This window comes from Argopecten irradians, chromosome 10 (assembly GCF_041381155.1).
Source record: "Argopecten irradians isolate NY chromosome 10, Ai_NY, whole genome shotgun sequence".
Lineage (NCBI taxonomy): Eukaryota > Metazoa > Mollusca > Bivalvia > Pectinida > Pectinidae > Argopecten > Argopecten irradians.
Genome location: NC_091143.1, coordinates 27418292 through 27441113, shown reverse-complemented (window position 1 = coordinate 27441113; position 22822 = coordinate 27418292). Strand labels below are relative to the sequence as shown.

Here is a 22822-nt window from a genome sequence, read left to right as displayed (position 1 = left end):
AAGCGAGGTAGGTCATTCAAGGATATGCCAGGTTTAGGAAGCTAAAGTTAAGACTGAACACTCAGAAAAATACTGTAAACCTGCGCTCACAACCTGGCAACTGCCCAAGATGGGAACAATACTTGCGACTGCATTATGATTTACTGTATACCATAACAAGTTATTTCTGTTGCTCTGTATATTCATTCCGGTGTAATAGGATGGTTCATAAGATATCCCCTTCCCAAATCATAGTTAATGTGTATTTAATACTCAAATGACCACACTATGACAAACCATTTAGACATGGCATTGGTTTATAATTTGTGGTCCTGTAACAGCCATCATGAGGACCCATGACATTACAACCTCATGACGACCCATGGCACTACAACCTCATGATGACCAATGGCACAACGACCCATGGCACTATGACCCAGCTCTCTTTTCCTTATGACGACCCATGGCAATACGACCTCATGGCACTTATGTGTATTGCAATCACCCATGCGTTTCCGACAATGATGAAAGCAAGCTAGGTCAATCAAGGACATGCCAGGTTTAAGAAGTTAAAGTTAAGACTGAACACTCAGAAAACTACCATCAACCTGCTCTCACTACCTGGCAACTGCCCGAGATGGGAATCAAACTTGTGACTGCATTATAATTTACTGTATACCATAACAAGTTATTTCTGTGGCTCAAAATTTTTGCGAATTGATCTAAAAAAAAGAAATACATGTATCATATTCGCCGTAATTAGTGCCCAGGGCGCTTAGATAATTGTAACAAAGGGGGGGGGGGGGGGGGGAGACACTTATAAAGGAACCAAAATGTAAGTTGTGGACGAAGAAATTCAGCCACATTTCAAATCTTTCTGTACTCATGATACATTAATATCTCTTACAGTAAACATGCATATGCCTTTTATCCTTTGAGACGCATTATTATGTAAAATACTCGCAATTTCATGTAATATGAGATACAATGCTGATGTTAGAGGCATCACATGTTGAAAACATTGTTATATCCATGGAAAGGGTGCGTTTATACAACTTCAACTCTTTTCCAGAAAAGGGGAGGGGCGCTTCTCTGGGGAGAGATGGTAATTACGGCGAAGACATTATATGATTTAACCATTTCTTAATATTATGGGGATCAAATTTTCACAATTAGGAAAATACAGTTCCCACGAAAATAACCAGCACTGTGGTATTTTCAACACAGTTTACTGTCTAATGTAATCATTTTGTAAAAGGAAGGATTCAACTAAGTGGAGCATAAATCATTACAAAGTTAACGCTTTAATAATCAATTTTATTTTGTTTTCTCTAAACAAATGTAGACTTTAAATTTCTGTATCAACCTTAAGATGAACAATAAAAATATATATACATATTATGTACTGTACTACATATTCATAAATCATTTTGTGAATCTAATGGGAATGTATACATAGTAAACATTTATAAAATAAATCTGAATAACTATGCCCAGAAAACATTTCACATAGTAATTATTAGCCCATGACCATTTGGTCTGTAAAGTAATTTTGTATCACTGCCTCGATACGGTGACCATTACCAGCAAATCTCTTGATATTTATAATCAGATTTTAATAAACAGTTAATAAAAGGAATATCCAGTTTATAATCCATGGATGATTCATCAAAAATTCCTGAGGTCGCTAAGAATTTAGGTGATAATAGCTTTTTTCAGCATCCTGCATAGAACTGATAACATCATTACCGTATTCGACCCAACAAGCCCCCATGTCCCTATAAGCCCCCCTCCCCTTTTTGAGGGCTAAATTTCAATTACCCAGGCATAAATAAAGGACCCAAACTACACAAAACTGTATAGATTTCCAATAATTTCGTCTGATTAGCACCTTTCCATTTTTTTCAATTTTTTAAAAGCGCTCGGCTCTTGGGTCGAATACGGTATATCAACTATAGGTTGTCATAGTTACTAAAGACTTCACAAGGAATTTGAAGACTTTGTGTACACTGCACCAATACAATTATGAGATTGACATTAGATGCATCACAAGATATGTGTAATATCAGCAGTATAACATTAATTAGTAGTCTCTTCGTGATTGTTCATATACATAATTGGTAGTCTCTTCGTGATTGTTTACATATATATATATATATATATATAAAGTCTGATTATCATAAAATACAGTACTGTAAATAGGAAAATTTACGTGAGGGAGTTTTATGATAATTACGCGCAAATGCATTTTTAGCAAGAAAATTTCCCCCGTGCTATAATTTTGTGGCAATATAAAACTATTGCGAATGGTTTAGTCATATTTATTGTAAAAATAACATCTTGAAATGTTTTAACATTTACACAATTTGTGACAATTTGTGAAATCAAACATCAGCAATATACATCCACATTTACAGTTGGCGTGTGTAAATATATCTATATTGATAGGGAAAATAATAATTCACACATGAAAAATCAACACATAAATCATCAGACATTAAACCTTAAAGACTAACTGGCTAGTACCTATAACAAATCATTATATTGTGATCAACAGAGAACTGAAAATTATAAACATTTTCCCAAGAAGGAATAGCATTGACTAGTAAGAGTTACTATAAAGCTTTAATAGTAATATAAAGACATGTAGAACACTTCTATGAATACATTTATTTTTATAACATAACAAAAGATTTATTAATCAATTCTTTGGTGGTTCTCCAGAAAGAATAGGGATTGACTAGTCAGAGTTAACATAAAGCTTAAATGAGACCATCCTCAATACTCCAGGATATTTGTCAATGGACAATGTATTTCTATTTATGAACATTTTTGTAAATAAGAACATTCACGAAACTCTGATTAAAGTTTACTTCTCACAAGATACTTAACAGCTAATAAAAGTACAAATCAAGGGACAATAACTGATATTATGATGACTTTTAGTTAATTATAAAATTATAATTACATAATAATAAACAACCAATTTATATAAAATTTGAAATTATCAAAATATTTATCACATGTTAAAGTTTTTTTGTCTGATAATTCCTTATAAATGACTTTATAATAATTAAACAACCACCTTTATATTACAAAATTTGCAAATTTTTGCAATTACATCAATTTACAATTTGAAATAGTCAAAATATTTATCACAAACACATGTTTTAAGGTTTTTTTTCTCACTGATAATTCCTTTATACTGTATAAGGTAAAGATCAATTATAACTCTCACAACCGCAGTGTATCACCTAGCAATAAATATGATTGAACTTCACAAGAGATGCCCTCAATCAAAGGAATGTATAATTATACACCACAATGTATGTCAACATAAGACTCTCAATACATGTACAGTATTAACAATCTACTGGGTTAGTTAACGCATTCAAATCATAATATATCAAATTTATATAATAAATGAATTGAATTCTGAAAAATTAAATTTGTTTAGAACTTTTCTTTCCACTTGATCGGCGGTGAGAATTACAAAGTACCAGCACACATTCTGTGAATCCAACCCATAAGATATAAATTCAGATTGAACAAAATTGTGTTTTATATGCAAATACAAACATTTTAAAATCTTTTGTGAATTAATACATTCTCAATGTTTTTAGCACCTATTTTTATCAATAAAAACATTTGAAAACAACAGAATTATTATAAACTTAAGATATCTAGAAAATATAAAGAGCAAATACAATCAAACACCACAAAAATAGAACAAAAAATAAGTGTAGTCTTCTGAAATGTTTAAATCACCTTCACAAAACCTGAAAAAGCACCTTTATATAACTTGAGGAGACGGTTCACTAACCATTATTTGGCAGTAGATTCCAGTATGTAAGTCTGTCTTAAAACAACCCCAGTAATAAGATAATGCTCCCCTAGTAACTAGAGTTCAGAACCATTATAACTTTGACTGTAGGATCTGTGGTAATGTATCCATAGTCAAAGGCACATACGTCTTGTCTTTGGCACTGATGCTGAACAAGGGGTCACTGACCTTGGCAGGGTCAAACCCTTCCTTCACAGCCTCTACCTTACGCTGCTTGAAGGTCACAGTCAAGGCCATTTCCTTGATGAAGCGGAGAAAGACGGGTCGGGCGTAGTTTGGTAAATTGCGCTGACAGTGTTGGTAAATCTTCGCGAGCATGTCGTCAGTGAACTCTACGCCATCCTTCAATAAAATGCCAGCCATCCCCGCTCTACCATCTTGACCTATCATTAGATAAACACATGGATAATGACCAAAAGTACAGATAGTTTGATAAATACCAAGGTATAGTCATACGTCAATTAGAACTGTCACAAAAGTGGACGACTAATACAAATAAAGTTAGTAATAACTCCATTAATAGGGGTAATAGGGGACATTGTAGAACCCTGTGTCAGGGGGAATATAAATATCTACCTATGATTAATCCCACTTTCTGATGATTGTGAAATCTTATTTTGATGTGATTTTTGTGATGTCACAATTACAGGAAGGTGGTACTAATTAACAGTAAATTTTACTTCAACCATATTGTTTTGGTATCTCCAAAACCCTGCATTCAAAGAATTTAAAGATGATCTCCTGTACTTACCTGGAATTTGAACACCATAGACATTCGCATCTTGTATGAAGTCCAGTCCAGTTAATACATTGGCCACTTCATTAGTAGAAACATTCTCTCCTTTCCACCTATTTTATGAAAACAGTAAATATAAGGATTAATCTCAAATGTATTGGAATTGGCTATTCAGCTGATATAGACCTATTCATTTCTTAATAACAATTTTATCCTTAGACCAACCAGAGTTTACAATCAATCAATCAATCAATAATATTTTATTTAAAGATGCTCCACCGCCGACAGGGCATAAATGATATTAATCACTTGAACAATAATTGGTGTTTAATCGTACATTTATATGTCTAATTAACACAAAAAATATTATAAAATAATTTATTTTGCCTTTGGTGCATGCGCAATCAGTACTTAATTCCATATAGGATATAGTGCCACGGAATTTTTTCGGGATGCAATTAATTATTTTTTGTAACTTTAACTTGAAGTGAAATTAGAAGCTCAAACTGTTCAATGGTGGTAATGGTGTAAAGTAAGTAACTTTTGTAACTGAAGAGAAATATTAAATCGTCTGCTCGTGTTTTTGATAGTGAAAAAATACTATTTGTCAGAGGTGGAGCATCTTTAAGTGTTACATGTTAATATGTTCAAAAAACGATCAAGCATATACAAATGCATAATAAAACTAATATCAACATCCAGCCTTATAAGACTTAAGAGACACTATTAAAGTGAATAGTCGGGCAAAGAAAACCAGTCTAAATGCGTTCATTGGCCTTCAAAAGTTCTAACATATTAATACGACGGTTAAGTTCTGCTTACATTTCCCAGTTCTGACCATCGAAATAAATAAAAGTTGAAGCATTGAAAGCGAGGCTGCGTGGAAATGTAACCACCGACATAGTCAGCCGGTAGGACGTTTTAGGATTCCTATACTTAAAATTAATTTCTTCGTACGCAGACAGATTTTGACGAGAGATATTCTATTTCTATTTCATAAGAAATTATACTGGATACATTCACACCATTTTTACCGACTTTAGCCATCCTTGCCCGACTGTTCACTTTAAGCATAAAACTTTCTATCGAAAATATAAATATTTACATATTATCACGATAAAGATTGATAAAAATTACTTAACATAAAATAATCATAATAGATTGGTGGGAAAAGTATGAATGCGGTTTGGATGATCCCTACCGACGATTCACACCATCCCTAAACTTGGAATAAAAACATCTTTGCTTCAAAGTTGAGTCCAACCAAATAGATATTGAGTGTTGGTTGGTGGTTTTTGTCCCAAATCTCTTGTTTTCCTACTCCAAAAAGTAAGTTGCTTCCATACAATGTACATGTATTTATATGTAAGATTTTAGGAGACATGGTTGGAGGGGACACACCATATACATGTATGACTGACATGATAACTATTAACTATTTGTATTACAAGACTCAATCTTTATCTATTAAAAATTCACCAATATTTGGTGGTCAAGTGGTTTAGATGTCTCCACATATGACCACAAGCCCTTCACCTATGGGTCAAGTGGGGCAGCTGCCAGGTACTGATCACTGGTTGGTGGTTTTTCTCCTTGTACTCCAGCTTTCCTCTACCAACAAACCTGGCACGTCCTTACATGACCCTGGCTGGTAATAGGACAGTAAACTAACTAAACCAAACCCAGTTTTGATGAAAACCCAGTGTGAATGCTACTAATCCATGACTTATTATATTGTCAGGAGTACTATTGCATGCACCTGAAATGTGTGCAGTAGTCTCCCCGTCTGGGTTCCCATTCAAGTTCATAAATACAGATTTCGTATTTTGTCCTGATATTGATGTTCTTGTTTTTAAAGAAACCATGATCGAAATAGAAAGTTGGATAATTATCCATTTGCTTCATACTAGATACTTCGAGGACAGTCACATCATTGACCCAAGAGAGTCCTAGGGATGTTTGCTAAGTCTATCCTGCTCCTTCGGGTCAGGATTTCCCCCTCAACCCAATGAAACAATTGTACACTGTCCACCCCGCATAAAGATAATAAAGATGACATAAATCTTTTGAACTCATTCAATCCTGAAGACACATCTGAAAACTTCTTTTTTAAAAGGCCGGAAAAGTTCATTATGAATATGCAGGGGAGAATGAGTTACATTGTTAACTTATCACAAAAAGAGAAGTAGTTTCCTTAATCAAAATGCCACTAGAACAAGAATGAATAGTTTTCAAAACAAATGGAATGGGTGGTTGAGTTAATGACGTCTGTAGGTTTACCTGAATGTATCTCCCACTCTGTCCTTGAAGTATAGAAAATGGTCACTGTCCTTGTACAGTAAATCTCCAAAGTTGAAGTAGGCATCTCCTTTCTCAAACACATTGCGTAGAGTTTTTTTCTCATTCACCTCTTTGCCTCCCTTATAGAAGCCTTGAGCATAAATTATTGGAATGCCTGCTATCAGAATTCCAGCTTCACCTATATAAACAAAACCCACACAGCTGAATGCTTTTACAAATAATACAAATAAAAAATTTTATGTTGAAATGTGTCTTTAAAACATCTCCTCGTTATAAAACATTAATTATCTCCTCTTTAACTTATTTGATAATCACCTCCTCAACATAGTTGATTATCTCTCATGTTAATTAGGCCAAAAAAAAATATATGCCTGTTTAAGGTTACCCGACCGACCCTATTTTTTTACCCCTGACCCTATTTTTTTCCTCAACTTTTCTACAAAAAAAAATTCAAGAGATCCCAGAGGGATCTTGGCAACCACCAAAGATTGATCTATGTCTGACAAATGAAAGAGGGATATTTTCTCTGCTTTTCAAACTTAAACTTCTTTTGCTTTTCAAACTTAAATGGTTTTTTTTCTGCTTTTCAAACTTAAAACTTCTTTTCTCTGCTTTTCAAGCTTTAAACTATAAAAAAACCAAGATGGTGGTCGGCTATCTTGTTGACCGATCGGTCCCAAAATGCAAATCAGCATGACACTTCTAGGGCCCTAGGGGAACCTTACATAAGAAATTTGAGACAGATCCCTTCAGTACTTTCTGAGAAATTGCGGTAACAAACATCAACTGCCAAGACAGATCCCTTAAGTACTTTCAGAGAAATAGCGGTAACAAGCATTTGTTTACGGACGTACGACAGACGAAATCAGACCACAGACGAAAGGCAATTTGAATAGCCCAACAATCTGATAATGGTGGGCTCATAAAAGTCGGAATTTTGATCGCAGACTCTGGTTCGGCTGAGAACTGCAATACAACATATAACATGGCCATGCCATGTTGGCCACTTGTAAATACACACCAATTTTACATTCCTCACAGAAACCTTGCTTGTTTCTATATGGCTGCTCTGTCTCGGGATTGTACTTGACAATGAAGGTCTTTGAAGGCGTAAGTTTGTTCTAGAAAAGAAAACAAAATCACAAAAAAAAATTTCTTTAAGGTAATTTAACAGGATAAAGAATCAAATTTAATAAATCAATAAAAATCTACTCACTATTCTAAGGGATGTCTACAATGTTGAAAGAGAATTACCAGATATGTAAAGTCTAAAAGCAGACTTATAGTAAAATTTCAATTCATAAAGCATATTCAAAGCTACCAAAATTGTACTATCATTTATGTCAATATTCACATTAAGTCTTCATCATCATGTTCCTACATATACCATCCAGAATGAAATATTAAACCCAGGACATATTCCACCAGACACCGAATATTAACAACATAGGTCTCCTCTCCATAAATAGATAATTTTGACACATCTGACACAGTCACAGTGACTTTCAATGAGCATTAGAGAGAGTGAACGATTCATTTATGTCTTTGCTGCATTCTGGTTTACCAGGGCCGTTTTCATTTATTCAGAATAAACTTTTCGACCGTTTTGTAAAAGTCATTATTTCAAGTATAAATCCTGACGGACCCTGCAGTTTATGATACAGGCCTGTGAGGGCTTTGTCAAAGCTCGTCAGAAAACAATATAAAAATCACCAGGTCCGTCTTTAATTAATAAACGAACAACTTGGTCCAACCAGTCAAACCTCATAATCGAAAACGGCCCTAAATTAACTTATTTATGTCTTTGCTGCATTCTGGTTTACCAGAATTCACTCAGTACAGAGCGAAACAAAGGGATGTAACTCAGTAGATCAGAGTGTTGTTCTGTTAATGCTGTTCTGTCTTCATAACTGCACACAAATAAACATTGTGAACACAAGCTAAAATATTACCCACTTTATAGTAAAATAGATATTGTAAAACTGGATATTTATGTGAGTGTTTGTTTTTGCGATTTGCAAGAGTAAATATTTCGCATTAGTGTTATTTTTGCGATGTGTATAACTTCAGAGGTTTAATTGGTAATATATGTTATTAATTCACACGAATTTACATGCAGTAGAAAAGGCCCGACTGTGGGTAAATTTCCACGTTTTACAAAATGTCTGCATGTATGTATGATATGAAATATATACCAGAAGGGGAGATACTCTTCCACACGCTCCAAGACGCCCGTTGATATTAATCATGGCACTGGTTCCTTCTGTGGCCCCGAAGAATTCTATAATTTTTGGAATCTTGAACCGTTGTTGAAACTCGAGCCAGATATCCTTCCTCAGTCCATTTCCAATCATATTCCTAATTTTGTGTACACCATCCTGTGGGTCCTAAAAAGAAACACAAGTGTACCTCTCCATTAAAAATTGTCATAACAATATAAAGGTTAGATACCGTTATGAATGAAACGGTGGTATGATATACCATACTGGTATCAATGAAACTATACCTGCATTTTAACTATTTTTGAAGAAATACACTGGTTTTATAAATACCTGGTACTATATATAAATTTTATATTTGTTTCGATAATGTAAATTATAAAAGAAAATAGACAAACGAGTCAAGATACATTGCCGTGCCGGCGTGTTTACGTCATGTCATTAATATCACTGAAAATGGCCTTGGCATTCATTGTAAACATCACTGATGATGACGTGTCTTATTTTAAGGTATGCATATGACGTCATGTTATGTCACACAATATTTTTGTTGCTGTCTGCTTTCTGGTTTTTCCCATGGATGTATATTGCCAGGATGGGCCGAAAAAGGGAAAAAACTGTCAATGGGAATTAAACAAGAGATCCCAGAGGGATCTTGGCGCGCCACCAAAGAATGATCTATGTCTGACAACAGAAAGAGGGATCTTTTCCCTGCTTTTCAAACTTTTACTACATACTTATATATGAACCTTGAGAAAGATCCTTTCAGTACTTTCTGGGATATGTAGCAGTAACAAACTTCAATTATCAAAATTCAAGATGGCTACCTGTCGATCATCTTGCTGACCGATCTGTCCCAAAATGCAATATGCACAACTAGGGTCGTAGGGGGAACCTACATATGAAATTTGAGAAAGATTCCTTCAGTACTTTCTGGGAAATGGTGTTAACAAACTTTAAACTATCAAAATTCAAGATGGCTACCTGTCGATCATTTTGCTGACCTATCTGTCCCAAAATGCAATATGCACAACTAGGGCCTGTGAGGGCTTTGTCAAAGCTTGTCTGAAAACATAAAAATCACCAGGTCCGTCTTTAATTCATAAACGAACAACTAGGTCCAACCAGTCAAACAGCATAATCGAAAACGGCCCTAAATTCACTTATTTATGTCTTTGCTGCATTCTGGTTTACCAGAATTCACTCAGTACAGAGCGAAACAAAGGGATGTAACTCAGTAGATCAGAGTGTTGTTCTGTTAATGCTGTTCTGTCTTCATAACTGCACACAAATAAACATTGTGAACACAAGCTAAAATATTACCCACTTTATAGTAAAATAGATATTGTAAAACTGGATATTTATGTGAGTGTTTGTTTTTGCGATTTGCAAGAGTAAATATTTCGCATTAGTGTTATTTTTGCGATGTGTATAACTTCAGAGGTTTAATTGGTAATATATGTTATTAATTCACACGAATTTACATGCAGTAGAAAAGGCCCGACTGTGGGTAAATTTCCACGTTTTACAAAATGTCTGCATGTTTGTATGATATGAAATATATACCAGAAGGGGAGATACTCTTCCACACGCTCCAAGACGCCCGTTGATATTAATCATGGCACTGGTTCCTTCTGTGGCCCCGAAGAATTCTATAATTTTTGGAATCTTGAACCGTTGTTGAAACTCGAGCCAGATATCCTTCCTCAGTCCATTTCCAATCATATTCCTAATTTTGTGTACACCATCCTGTGGGTCCTAAAAAGAAACACACAAGTGTACCTCTCCAGTAAAAATTGTCATAGCAATATAAAGGTTAGATACCGTTATGAATGAAATGGTGGTATGATATACCATACTGGTATCAATGAAACTATACCTGCATTTTTAACATATTTTTGAAGAAATACACTGGTTTTATAACATACTGGTACTATATATAGAGATTTTATTTGTTTCGATAATGTAATTATAAAAGAAAATAGACAAACGAGTCAAGATACATTGCCGTGCCGGCGTGTTTACGTCATGTCATTAATATCACTGAAAATGGCCTTGGCATTCATTGTAAACATCACTGATGATGACGTGTCGTTATTTTAGGTATGCATATGACGTCATGTTATGTCACACAATTTTTTTGTTGCAGTCTGCTATCCTGGTTTTTCCCATGGATGTATATTGCTAGGATGGGCCGAAAAGGGAAAAAACTGTCAACGGGCTTTAAAAATATGATCGTAGGCATGTTTAGGAGTGGATATTTATGACGAAAGATAGGTATGATGTTAAAAATACCCAAGTCTACAGTTATTGAAATCATAAACAAATTTTGTACATTTAGTTCAGTGGAAAACTGGTCGAGAAGTGGACAACCAAAGTTAGTGAATTTGCGGGATTATCGTTCTTTGGAGAGGATTGTTAAAAACGATAGGAGGGATTCCCTTAATGATATTACCGCTAAATACAATGAGCAAAGGAATGTTCCGACTTCTAAAAGAACCCTTCAGCGACATCTAAGCCAACATGGGTATACTGGGTGTGTTTCTAGGAAGAAACTTGTCGTGAAGCAAAGTAACCAAACTAAGAGACTTGCTTGGTGTAGAGAAAAGCAGAGATGGACAATAAATAATTGGAAGCAAGTTATTTTCTCAGATAAAAGCAGAATAATTATTGGACAAGACCACAGGGTTTATATATAGAGAAAGTGAGATGAAGGATGGCGACCGGATCTTGTGCAGCCACGTGATACCCAAAACAAACTTGAAGTTATGATTTTGGTATCTGTTGGAACGGTTTGGGAACAATAGCTCAAGTGGAAGGAAACGATAGTGCTGCAAAGCATCAGGAGGTTTTGGAGGAAAATCTTTGGCCATTTCTTGCCAGACATTTTCCTACTGGTGGCTATTTTTTCCAAGACAACAATGCCCCAGTTCACCATGCGAGGTCCACCCAAGACTACATTGCCAAGAACAGATTTAATGGCATGAGTTGGCCTGCCTAACCACCCGATTTAAACATAATTGAAAATCTTTGGTTATTTATAAAAAGAAAACTCCAGTCTCGAGTACCAACTGTAAAATCGGCAAATGACTTGCTCTCTTAGATTCAGAGGATTTGGACGGAAATCACACCTTGCTACTTCAAAGCTTGTATAACACGATCCTTAAACGCATTTTAAACGTAATTAGATTGAAAGGACATCTTACAAAATACTGAAAGTAAGTGTGTTATACCGTTGCAATCGACTGTTTAGTATATTAGTAAAATTAATTTGAAATTTGTTTTGTTTTTACCATCATGTAAACACGCTGCCATTGTGACTGAATACTTTTGGCAGGGTACTGTATTATATCGCTGTACCGCTATCCAACACTACAAACCCTACATAGCAACTGTCTGAATTCAAATCCTGATTTTCTTACTCTCACTTCAGGGGGGACCTAGTTCCGGTGTCATTACCACACGGTGTGTATATAGCTAGTAGATATCAAAGAAAGATTGACAAACCTTGGGTACAGCTAGTAGATATCAAAGAAAGATTGACCAACCTTGGGTATAGCTAGTAGATATCAAAGAAAGATTGACAAACCTTGGGTACAGCTAGTAAATATCAAAGAAAGATTGACCAACCTTGGGTACAGCTAGTAGATATCAAAGAAAGATTAACCAACCTTGGCTACAGCTAGTGGATATCAAAGAAAGATTGACAAACCTTGGGTACAGCTAGTAGATATCAAAGAAAGATTAACCAACCTTGGGTACAGCTAGTAGATATCAAAGAAAGATTGACCAACCTTGGGTACAGCTAGTAGATATCAAAGAAAGATTGACCAACCTTGGGTACAGCTAGTAGATATCAAAGAAAGATTAACCAACCTTGGCTACAGCTAGTGGATATCAAAGAAAGATTGACAAACCTTGGGTACAGCTAGTAGATATCAAAGAAAGATTAACCAACCTTGGGTACAGCTAGTAGATATCAAAGAAAGATTGACCAACCTTGGGTATAGCTAGTAGATATCAAAGAAAGATTGACAAACCTTGGGTAGAGCTAGTAAATATCAAAGAAAGATTGACCAACCTTGGCTACAGCTAGTAGATATCAAAGAAAGATTAACCAACCTTGGCTACAGCTAGTGGATATCAAAGAAAGATTGACAAACCTTGGGTACAGCTAGTAGATATAAAAGAAAGATTGACCAACCTTGGGTATAGCTAGTAGATATCAAAGAAAGATTGACAAACCTTGGGTAGAGCTAGTAAATATCAAAGAAAGATTGACCAACCTTGGCTACAGCTAGTAGATATCAAAGAAAGATTAACCAACCTTGGCTACAGCTAGTGGATATCAAAGAAAGATTGACAAACCTTGGTTACAGCTAGTAAATATCAAAGAAAGATTGACCAACCTTGGGTACAGCTAGTAGATATCTACAGATTTCTCCGATGTACTGGGCAATGGTCACTCCATGTTCTCTACAGTCGGCCCAGTAGTGAGTGGCCGAGAATTTACGACGCAGCAACATTGTGGCACCTGTAATGTCAAACTACTGTACTACATGTAGGCAAAAGTTTCACAATTAATCAATGATTTATGGGACTCGCCTAGATGAGTCATGGACTCATCGTTTTCCTGTGGGACCCAATTTTGAGAATCCTCTTTATTTCTTTGTAATTTGAAAATTAATGTTCTGGACTCGCCTTTAAAAATTTCAGATAAATTGCTGTTAATAACATAATGCTTTGGAAACAAGCTTTTGCTATATCCATGTCAGATATTTCACTTTGCATAAAATTGATTGAATAAAGCTATCTTTTGATATTCTCAACAATCATATTAAATAATCATTGAAATATGGTAATTAATCCTAATAGCATAGAATTTCTTTAAAACCTGATAAAATACATTGATTATCTCCCTTCCACCATCAATAAGATAAAACCTGGATATATCATTCATAATATATGAAGGATATAAGCACACTCAAACAAACCCTACTCCTATAACTCTTACCAGTATTCATTACACAGAAGAGAGCAAGGACTGCGGCACTGTGATAGAGAGGTGTGGTCGTGTAAATGATGTCACCTTTCTTCATACCAGAAAACAGGATGAATTTGGAGAACCCCACACCCTTAGCAATGTTAACAATGGCCGGTTTTGGTAAGCCTGAAATATAATCAAAGTACTCAAAGTACTGCAAATACAACGCAGCAGAAACAAAAAAATAGAATAATAAACGCGCAAACAAAAAAATAGAACAAATGAATTTCCAAAATCAAAATATATAAACCATATGATAAAGACTTTAATATCAATTATTTCAAGAACATTCAACTGATCACAGAAAATACATATGTTTTGTTTGACATTTTTCTTAATTAAAGTTCCTACATGAAAATTACAAAGAAAACAAAAGTCTTCATTAAAATGAGTTTTTATCCTTAATATACTCTTGTTTCTTAAGTTGTACATACACTTATATTGGTAAAACCATGCACATATGAGGGCAGCCTTATACATTATTCTGCCTTTACCTCAGATCTGTGTTTAACATTAATTAATTTAAAAACATTATTTTAAAGTACACAAAAAGGGCATATGATTAGTTTACTTTAAAACTCATATGTCTATAAGCCTTAGATAGTAAGTCCAATTTGAATTATCATTAACAGAGATTATGTAAGTTGGACAGAGGAGTTACCAGCAGGCAACAGTTGACCTAGATGGGCTGTGTATTATATAACACTCTGTGTATTCTATACACACTCTGTGTATTCTATACACACTCTGTGTATTCTACCAATCAGAAGGCAGTCTTCCTATGACTACTGATTGGTCCAAAGGAATATTATTCAATGAATAGGGAATTTATGAATGGAATTTTATGAATGAAATGGTTCAAGAGGTCACCACTAGATGTCATTGTAGGGCAAGTCCTACTCAGTCCTACACATCAGTAGTAAACCAGATAGCATTAATACAAACGCTAGTCGCGTTGTATTAAAAATGAGTTTTTTATCCTATACTCTTGTTTCTTATAATGTTGCACATACACTTATTTTGGTAAAACCATGTACACATGAGGACAGCCTTATAAGTTATATTGCCTTTACCTCAGATCTGTTTTTAACAATCATTTAAAAACATTATTTTAAGGTACACATAAAGAAATCTGATTAGTTTACTTTATAACTCTCAGGTCTATAAGCCTTAGATAGTAAGTCCAATTTGAATTATGTAAGTTGGACAGCAGGCAACAGTCAGGGAGTACTGGTATAAGGAACAGTTGACCTAGATGGTGCTGTGTATTATATAACACTCTGTGTATTCTATACACACTCTCACTCTGTGTATTCTACCAATCAGAAGGCAGTCTTCCCATGACTACCTATTGGTCCAAAGGAATATTATTCAATGAATAGTGAATTTATGAATGGGAGTTAATGAATGAAATGGTTCATGAGGTCACCACTAGATGTCATTGTAGGGCAAGTCCTACAAATCAATAGTAAACCGGATAGCAATAATACAAACGCTACACGTGTTGTATTAAAAAGGAGAAAATCAAAATGAAGCTTGATACTCTAGATGTAACATGTGTTGAATTGAGATATTACAATTTTGTCACTATTTCATATTCAATAATACTAAAATATTTCAATGTGAAATAATCCATGCTTCAGACATTTTTAGGACTGTGATGGATGAGTGGTTAAGACGTCCCTCCACCTCTGGATTTCGAGGTCTAATACCAAATGGGACAGTTGTCAGGTACTGACCGCTGGTTGTTGGTTTTACTCCAGATAACCCAGCTTTCCTATACACCTCCTAAACCCAAGCTGTCCTTAAATGACACTTCACTTTGGATTTGAAGCTTCAATATCAATTTGAAAACTGATAGATTTCATTGCAATTATAACACAAAATGTTCTGGCACAATAGGTGGTCAGCAGTCATGATCCTGATGGTGATTAGCGGTAACAACTGAATAAATTTTCAGGTCTCCTCCCACGTTAAAAGCTAGTCATAGCTGTCATCAAGGCCCCGCTTGCACAAAGAAATCACTCAACAAATCTCATCCCATCTTTGAGATTTTTACTCAAATATTTAAGATAGCCCTTAGTGCAGTCAAAAATCTGAGATGGCCGCTGCCGCTATGCTTTCTTGACATTATCGTGTGTCTTATTATCGTGTGTCTTCTCACAGAGTAAATGAAACAGTGATTCCATGATGGATCAAAAACAAGAAGATAAGTTTACAATTTACCAGAGTGATTAATTTAGTAGTCTGTTTTGTTACATTTTTTGCAGTGAAATATAAGGTTTTACGTTGAAAATAAAAGTGATATACTTCACTACAGTGTGAAAATATAATTTTGATTGTTATATCAATAGTTTGACATCATATTTTTGAGTAGAAATAAGACGTATTCCTCACAAATAAGACATAATAATTGCAAAGGCAAATAACTGTACAATAAAATGGCGGAATAATCTTTGGAGGAACTAGTAGTGATGGTATTCTGTAAATACAAGCGAGAAAGGTAATGTAATAAATAGAACATTCCTGGTTTCTTTACGAATATCAATAATATTTCATCTCCTGTGGTGGAAACTTTATTTTTCCCTTATGCTTCACACTTGTGAAAAATATCAGAAACAATAGAAAAAAGAATATTCTCTATATATATAAATTATAAGTTCACAATTTTCAAAAGTGGTCAAATAATCAGTTTGATTTAAGCTACAAACCTGTAGTCCCCGAGGTGTAAATATAGATGCAGGGTGACAATATTGTCAGCGAGTCTCTGACAGTGCGACAAATATCATTCTCTGGGCTCCTAAACATTAGATCATCCCAGGACTGACACGTACTGTCAGCATCTTCAGGGGACAAACCAGACATGAAAATTGGAATGTCAAGGTTGTTCTTGATTTCCTGTATTGCCCCGTGTAGCACATCACCTGTGGAAAATTGTAGTCTAAAATCACCATCAACAATAGAAAAGCAACAGCCTTGATGGTTATTTTAAGTTGTTTTTGGTTTTTGTTTTTTTGTTTTTTGAGCAATGTGAACTTCACATATAAGTAGATCAAGCTTACCAGGATAATATTTCCAAGGTAGGTGAAATACATGCATGGTATTAGGGTACTGTAAAAGTTTGAGTGACAAAATACATAATGCTGGTAGATACTGTATTTAAAACCTACGGAAAATTATCTAGGTACCTAATTGATAATCTCAGAGAGAGGATGATAAATGTGATATAGTGTAATATTATTGTTAATTTTCTCTTTACTAATGGTATCAGCTTTTCAAGGAAAATATCCTAATACTGATACTGTTTAATCTACTGTAAGTTGTATCAATATATTTTAGCAAGATGTCATCTCATTTATTACAGATAAAAGTTAAATTTGAACTTCATCATTTAAAAAACTAACCTCTACTATACTCAAAAAAGATGATATAGTCAAACCTATCTATAGAGATCATCCATTAGGGAGAAAGAAATCATAATGGCCTTCATAACTAAGTTCAAGTCTTTATACACAGGTCACATTATGTTGAAATCGATCATCTCTGACGTCCCCAAAAAAAAGTAAACACTTTATTAACACATTATTGACTTGCATTACAAAAAGCCTATTACAATGTCTCGAGTTTTTAACTTTCCTACTTTTCTACTAATTCACATCATCATGATGACTTCTCTGACGTTTGTGGAAATTGCTCATCGGATTATACAAAGGTGGTCTGGGCCCAGTTTCATGAACATTCCTTAACTTACCATCCTCGATACTCCAGGGCTTCCAATCACTTACGATCTCTACACCCCTGGACTATTTTCATATGAAATTGAAGGCAACTCAGCGGAAAACATTTGACCAATCACAGGCTAGCAAAGACTTCCTTTGAAGACTACAGAGAGAGCGACGCCTAACATCAAAGCCACCACAGTCAACCACAGTGTACCGTTATAACGGCTCTTTTGATGTACATCAAATGACTAAATTACCTGTTCTGTTTCTGTTTGCCTTCGGTTTTACTACATTCCTGTTAACTTACATTTCCCCATAGAAAATCATTACAAAAGTTAAAAAGCCTACCTTATGATCTGTAACATTCCTATGTAGGATTTTAAGTTAAGGGATTCCTTAAATTTAAGGAATGATCATGAAATTGAGCCCTGCTAAGGCAGGTTTTACTGTACTAAGTACCTGATCCTGTGATGAGTGCCTTGGCGTCACTGACGGTGATGGAATGAACTAGTGGCCGAGATCGTACATTGTTGTTAATGAATGCCACACCCAGGCCCAGCTTTAAAAGTCCTGAAACAAAAATTTTAGAATTGATACTCCGTTTTTGCATATTAGAGTTGCCTCCCCAGTGGGTAGGTATCCATTGTGGGGTCTTTATTTTGTGACCAACACTCACATCGTTTTCTGACATAAGGCACGTAAATATGTGACATCACAATCAAAACCTACCCACAAGAGCAGAAAACTTTGTAATATGCAATGACAGGATACACCTAAGTACCGGGTGAGTCACTTTCAGTCCAATTTTTTATGTTGTTATGATATTGATGTTTGGTTGATCAGATGATATTTGCAAGAAATAATTACCAATAACATAAACAAATGTTAACAAGATTTTTTTTCACCTAACAGGCTATAAATTATAACGGCGTAGCCTTTCATGCGTGAAGAGCACAAGGTGCAAAGCACTTCTAAGGTAACTCATACATGAAAATATAAGAAAAAAATCTAATCTTCAAAATCTAACCCTACATTCTGACAGCTTCAGTTTGCAGCCGTCATTTTTTGTATACCTATGGGAAGAGGAATCATGGGTTATCACCATGGATATGATGCTTTGAAGTAAGCTCATTATATAATCAAGCGGTTCAAACTCTCTTATGATCTGACAAATGTAATCTTCATCGGACAGAAACTCTATCGCTCTTTATTTGCAAGCATTCAATGGATTTGGACCACCTTCAATATAATCAGCTGACCTAAAACAGAATATCTGTTGCGGAAATAAAATTTCTTCCTTCTCTAATGGAGAGTTCCTTCTGAAATGGGGGTTTTGGGACACGGATAGAGAGTGAATATATGAATAAAAAATAAACAGAAAATTTGACTCTGTTATTTCCAAAAATAGCACTTTTTAACATTGCATAATTATTGATTACTGAAACATCTGGCTGCGTCCTTTAAGGCCTTGCCTTCAGTCATATTATTTAATATCATAATTAACACCTGAAATGCCTAGCTTCATGCAATGCTGTTCATAGTCATTTATAGAGTTATCTCCTCCTTGTCATCATGGTAAAAGACAAGATATTACATGTATATATAAATATTCAATGTCTTACCAAGAAATGTCCATATGAAGGCTGGTTCATTTTCAAAAATGATGGCGACAGTGGATCCTTGTGGCAGTCCCCATGTCATTGCAATGTTTGCTACCTTGCAAGCCTGGGTATTCATAAATTGGTATGAGTAAGTACGATTCTCAAATATCAACATTGTGTCCAGTGGATAATTGGCAGCTTGTTCCTCAAACATATCAATAGCAAATCTTCTGTTCTGTATGTCACTACTGATTTCAGCAGTGGTTTTCTTCCCAGCTTTCATCAGTTCCAAATCGTACCCCAGCCAAGGAAACATTGTCCGCCATGCCAGGATGCCTGCCCCTGCGGCTCCTCCCAGGCCCATCAAAACTTTGTCTTTTGCTGAGGGCATGATTCTGGAAATTAAAATTTTACATGTTTTTTAGGAATACGGAAGAACAGAATCATTCACTACCCCACACCACCTCTTATAGGTGAGACAGGGGAACTCAAACTTGAAGCTGGTTTAGTGTTTGACAGCTCAAGATTCTTACGGGAAATGAGATTCACCCTGTCCCACCCCAAGGGCATGAATGATTACATATGGACTATGATAGATATTTATGATATCGACATTCTACATTGGGATACTATTATTGCAATGTCAACACTCACAACAATAACATGTTATCACAACAACATATTTTCGCCCACCATTCACTGATCTGTTAATGGCTTTATCAGTGAAACATTTCTCTGTCGACCCCTATTGGGGACAGACAGACTGCATGCCTAATAGGCATAACCTTTGAACCTGAAGTTGCAGTGTAACTGTGGCGTGCTTAATTTTTGTCAATGATGTAATCAACATTGACAATGTTTTAAAGCTATGATCTTTTCTATTTTTATATAACCTTTGTAATTCCATTGCCACACCCTCATATGGCTAAAAAATATTTTTAGTTTTGGGTTACCTGACCGACCCTAATTTTTTACCCCTGACCCTAATTTTTTTCCCACTTTTCTATGAAAAAAAATTAAATTGGGATTTCGATCTTGGACTCTGGTTCCGGCCATTTCTTTAGAGTGAAAGACAGTTAAAAAAAAAATCCTGACCTACCGACCCAATCTTTTTTGCCAAACAGACATTTTTTTTTTGGCCTAAGTAGGAAAAGATTCTATTTGTAATTTAATGTACCTCTCAACTAAAGGTTCAAAGTTCTGATGATTGTACTTACATAATATTTGAATTCATATAATCATAATAATACATTTCCTCAGCCCAGTGTTAAATCAACTATCAATTTGAACCTACGATCATGATCGAAATACATAAAATTTAAGATCAAAGATATGATAAATAGTCTAGCATGTATTATGAAGATTGTCTGCAAAGCTCTGGCATCTATATATAGACCATAGATTCCATAGGAAAATAGTTTAAGGCTTAAATATTTAGTGTGGTAATGCTTTGTGTATGACCATGATTATAGATTAGAAACAGTGAAAATACAGGCTAAAATTCTTACTTATACATTAGAAATTATCAACATATGTATACATGCCATGATTCTGTAATTACAGTACATTTGTACTTGACTGGACTAATTAATTTCCATGGTTAAACCTTTAGTTGAAATTGAAATAGGCCTTAGAACTATATTTTTGCTGAATAAGTCAACTTATATTATGTTTTACATGCGTACGACGTAATATATATATGAATACATTTGTATATTCCTGGTATGATCTGGGAATGTTTTATTCCCTTTCACATTTTCATTTTAAATAGCTAGGTGTCAATAAAAAAAACTAGAACATAGATGTACAGGCTTTCCATAATTCAAATCACATTATAATCCAGCCATTTTACAGATGTCATAATCTGCTTGAGAGTAAAACAATAGCAAATACCTGATGTAGTCTGCCAAATACCAAATTGCCCTCAGCTACAGGTAATTATAACTGAGTTCACTGAATGATGTGCAGGTAAATAACATCCTGGTCCAGGTATTACATAACCATCAAACCAAAGGTATGCAGGCTAATTACACCTGTATATATCTATGTCACTTGAAAGCGATCACACAGTCTAGAAAAAACTTCTTTTTTTTTGCTAACTCAACATTTGGATATTTTATAATATGAAAAATAAATTCTTTCTACAACATGTAGAAACATATTAATTAATGTATATGAATTATCTTGGTTTTTGACTGCACAAATCCTTAAGCAACCTAATGGGAAACAATCCAATAAAAGAAAATACCTAAAACTCAGCTCCAAGACTTGGGATCAATATAGAATTGATCACATTGTTATAATCTATTATGAATTTAAGGGGACGGACAAAAGAAGATCTATAATCAAGTGTAAATCAGTATTACACATACATGTAAATATGGTGACAGTGGATATACATGTAAATAGTACATGAGCAGGCACAGGTGCTTGATGTTTGACCTGTCTCTAAAATAATTATATTCTATAATCCATATTGATATTATAAATTATATCATATATTAATGGTATAAAATTAACTTAAAGTATATCATATAGATTCTATATAGTAACATCAGAAACACATTCATGTACGTACGTGTTTTTATATTGTATATAGGGGTATTTCTATGCATATGTATACTATGTATTATAGACAGAACGTCAATCTCCTGTGGTATGATGTCAAAAATAAATAAAGAGTAGCTACATGTATAGGCCTACCTCATATACATTGTACAAGTACTGCAAGTGGTGCTGTCATGATGTATAACCAGGCTTAAAACTGGCTGTGCTAGCTATCACCAATACAACGATGTGGTCTGGATAGAAATGTACACAACATCAGTGGTTGAGCAAGTCTATTTGCAGACCTAGAAAATATCCTGATTGCAATTAATATATCGATTATAATAAATCAAGGAAATACAGGTGTCAAATCAAATTACCTTCTTGACAGCAGAGCAGAGTTCTGGTATCAATGCTTGTCAAACATGGACGTGCTGTGGGTATGTGACGACTTTGGATGAGAGGTGTAGGCCTAGAACTTGATCCCAACATTGAACAAAGTCCGCGCATGAGATATGTGGTCATAAATTAGGTCGTTCGCACGGGGCACCTGCTGGTCTCAACTTTATATCAGTCAGTGTATAGGCTATAACCAGAATACTGGTAGGTGATATAGTGCAACGTATGTATCAAACGCAAAACTACACAGAAATTAATTTGCTATGTAAAGTTAGACGATATTAGCAGATTTTAGTGTATGCTAACAGAGATAAAGTAAAGCCCCGGCCATATTTTGGGACGTTGCTCTAATGACACCGGATGTAGTTATCACTGTCATAATTTAAAGCGGAACGCGGCATGCAATATGGTAGTCCGCTAAAACTGCCTA

The 22822-nt window shown here is 34.9% G+C and overlaps 1 protein-coding gene across 1 annotated transcript; it reads right to left on the bottom strand.

Annotated features, from left to right (window-relative positions):
* Positions 1 to 1275: 1275 nt before the first annotated feature.
* On the bottom strand, positions 1276 to 22726 carry LOC138333535 (long-chain fatty acid transport protein 2-like). The gene is made up of 11 exons (XM_069281982.1): positions 22374 to 22726; positions 19468 to 19841; positions 18305 to 18415; positions 16835 to 17047; positions 14094 to 14249; positions 13489 to 13613; positions 10646 to 10837; positions 7882 to 7981; positions 6840 to 7038; positions 4575 to 4672; positions 1276 to 4206 (listed from the first exon to the last, which is right to left on the bottom strand). The coding sequence occupies exons 2-11, from the start codon at positions 19835 to 19837 to the stop codon at positions 3896 to 3898; spliced, it is 1875 nt and encodes a 624-aa protein (XP_069138083.1). The 5' UTR covers positions 19838 to 19841; positions 22374 to 22726; the 3' UTR covers positions 1276 to 3895.
* Between the last annotated feature and the right edge of the window lie 96 nt (positions 22727 to 22822).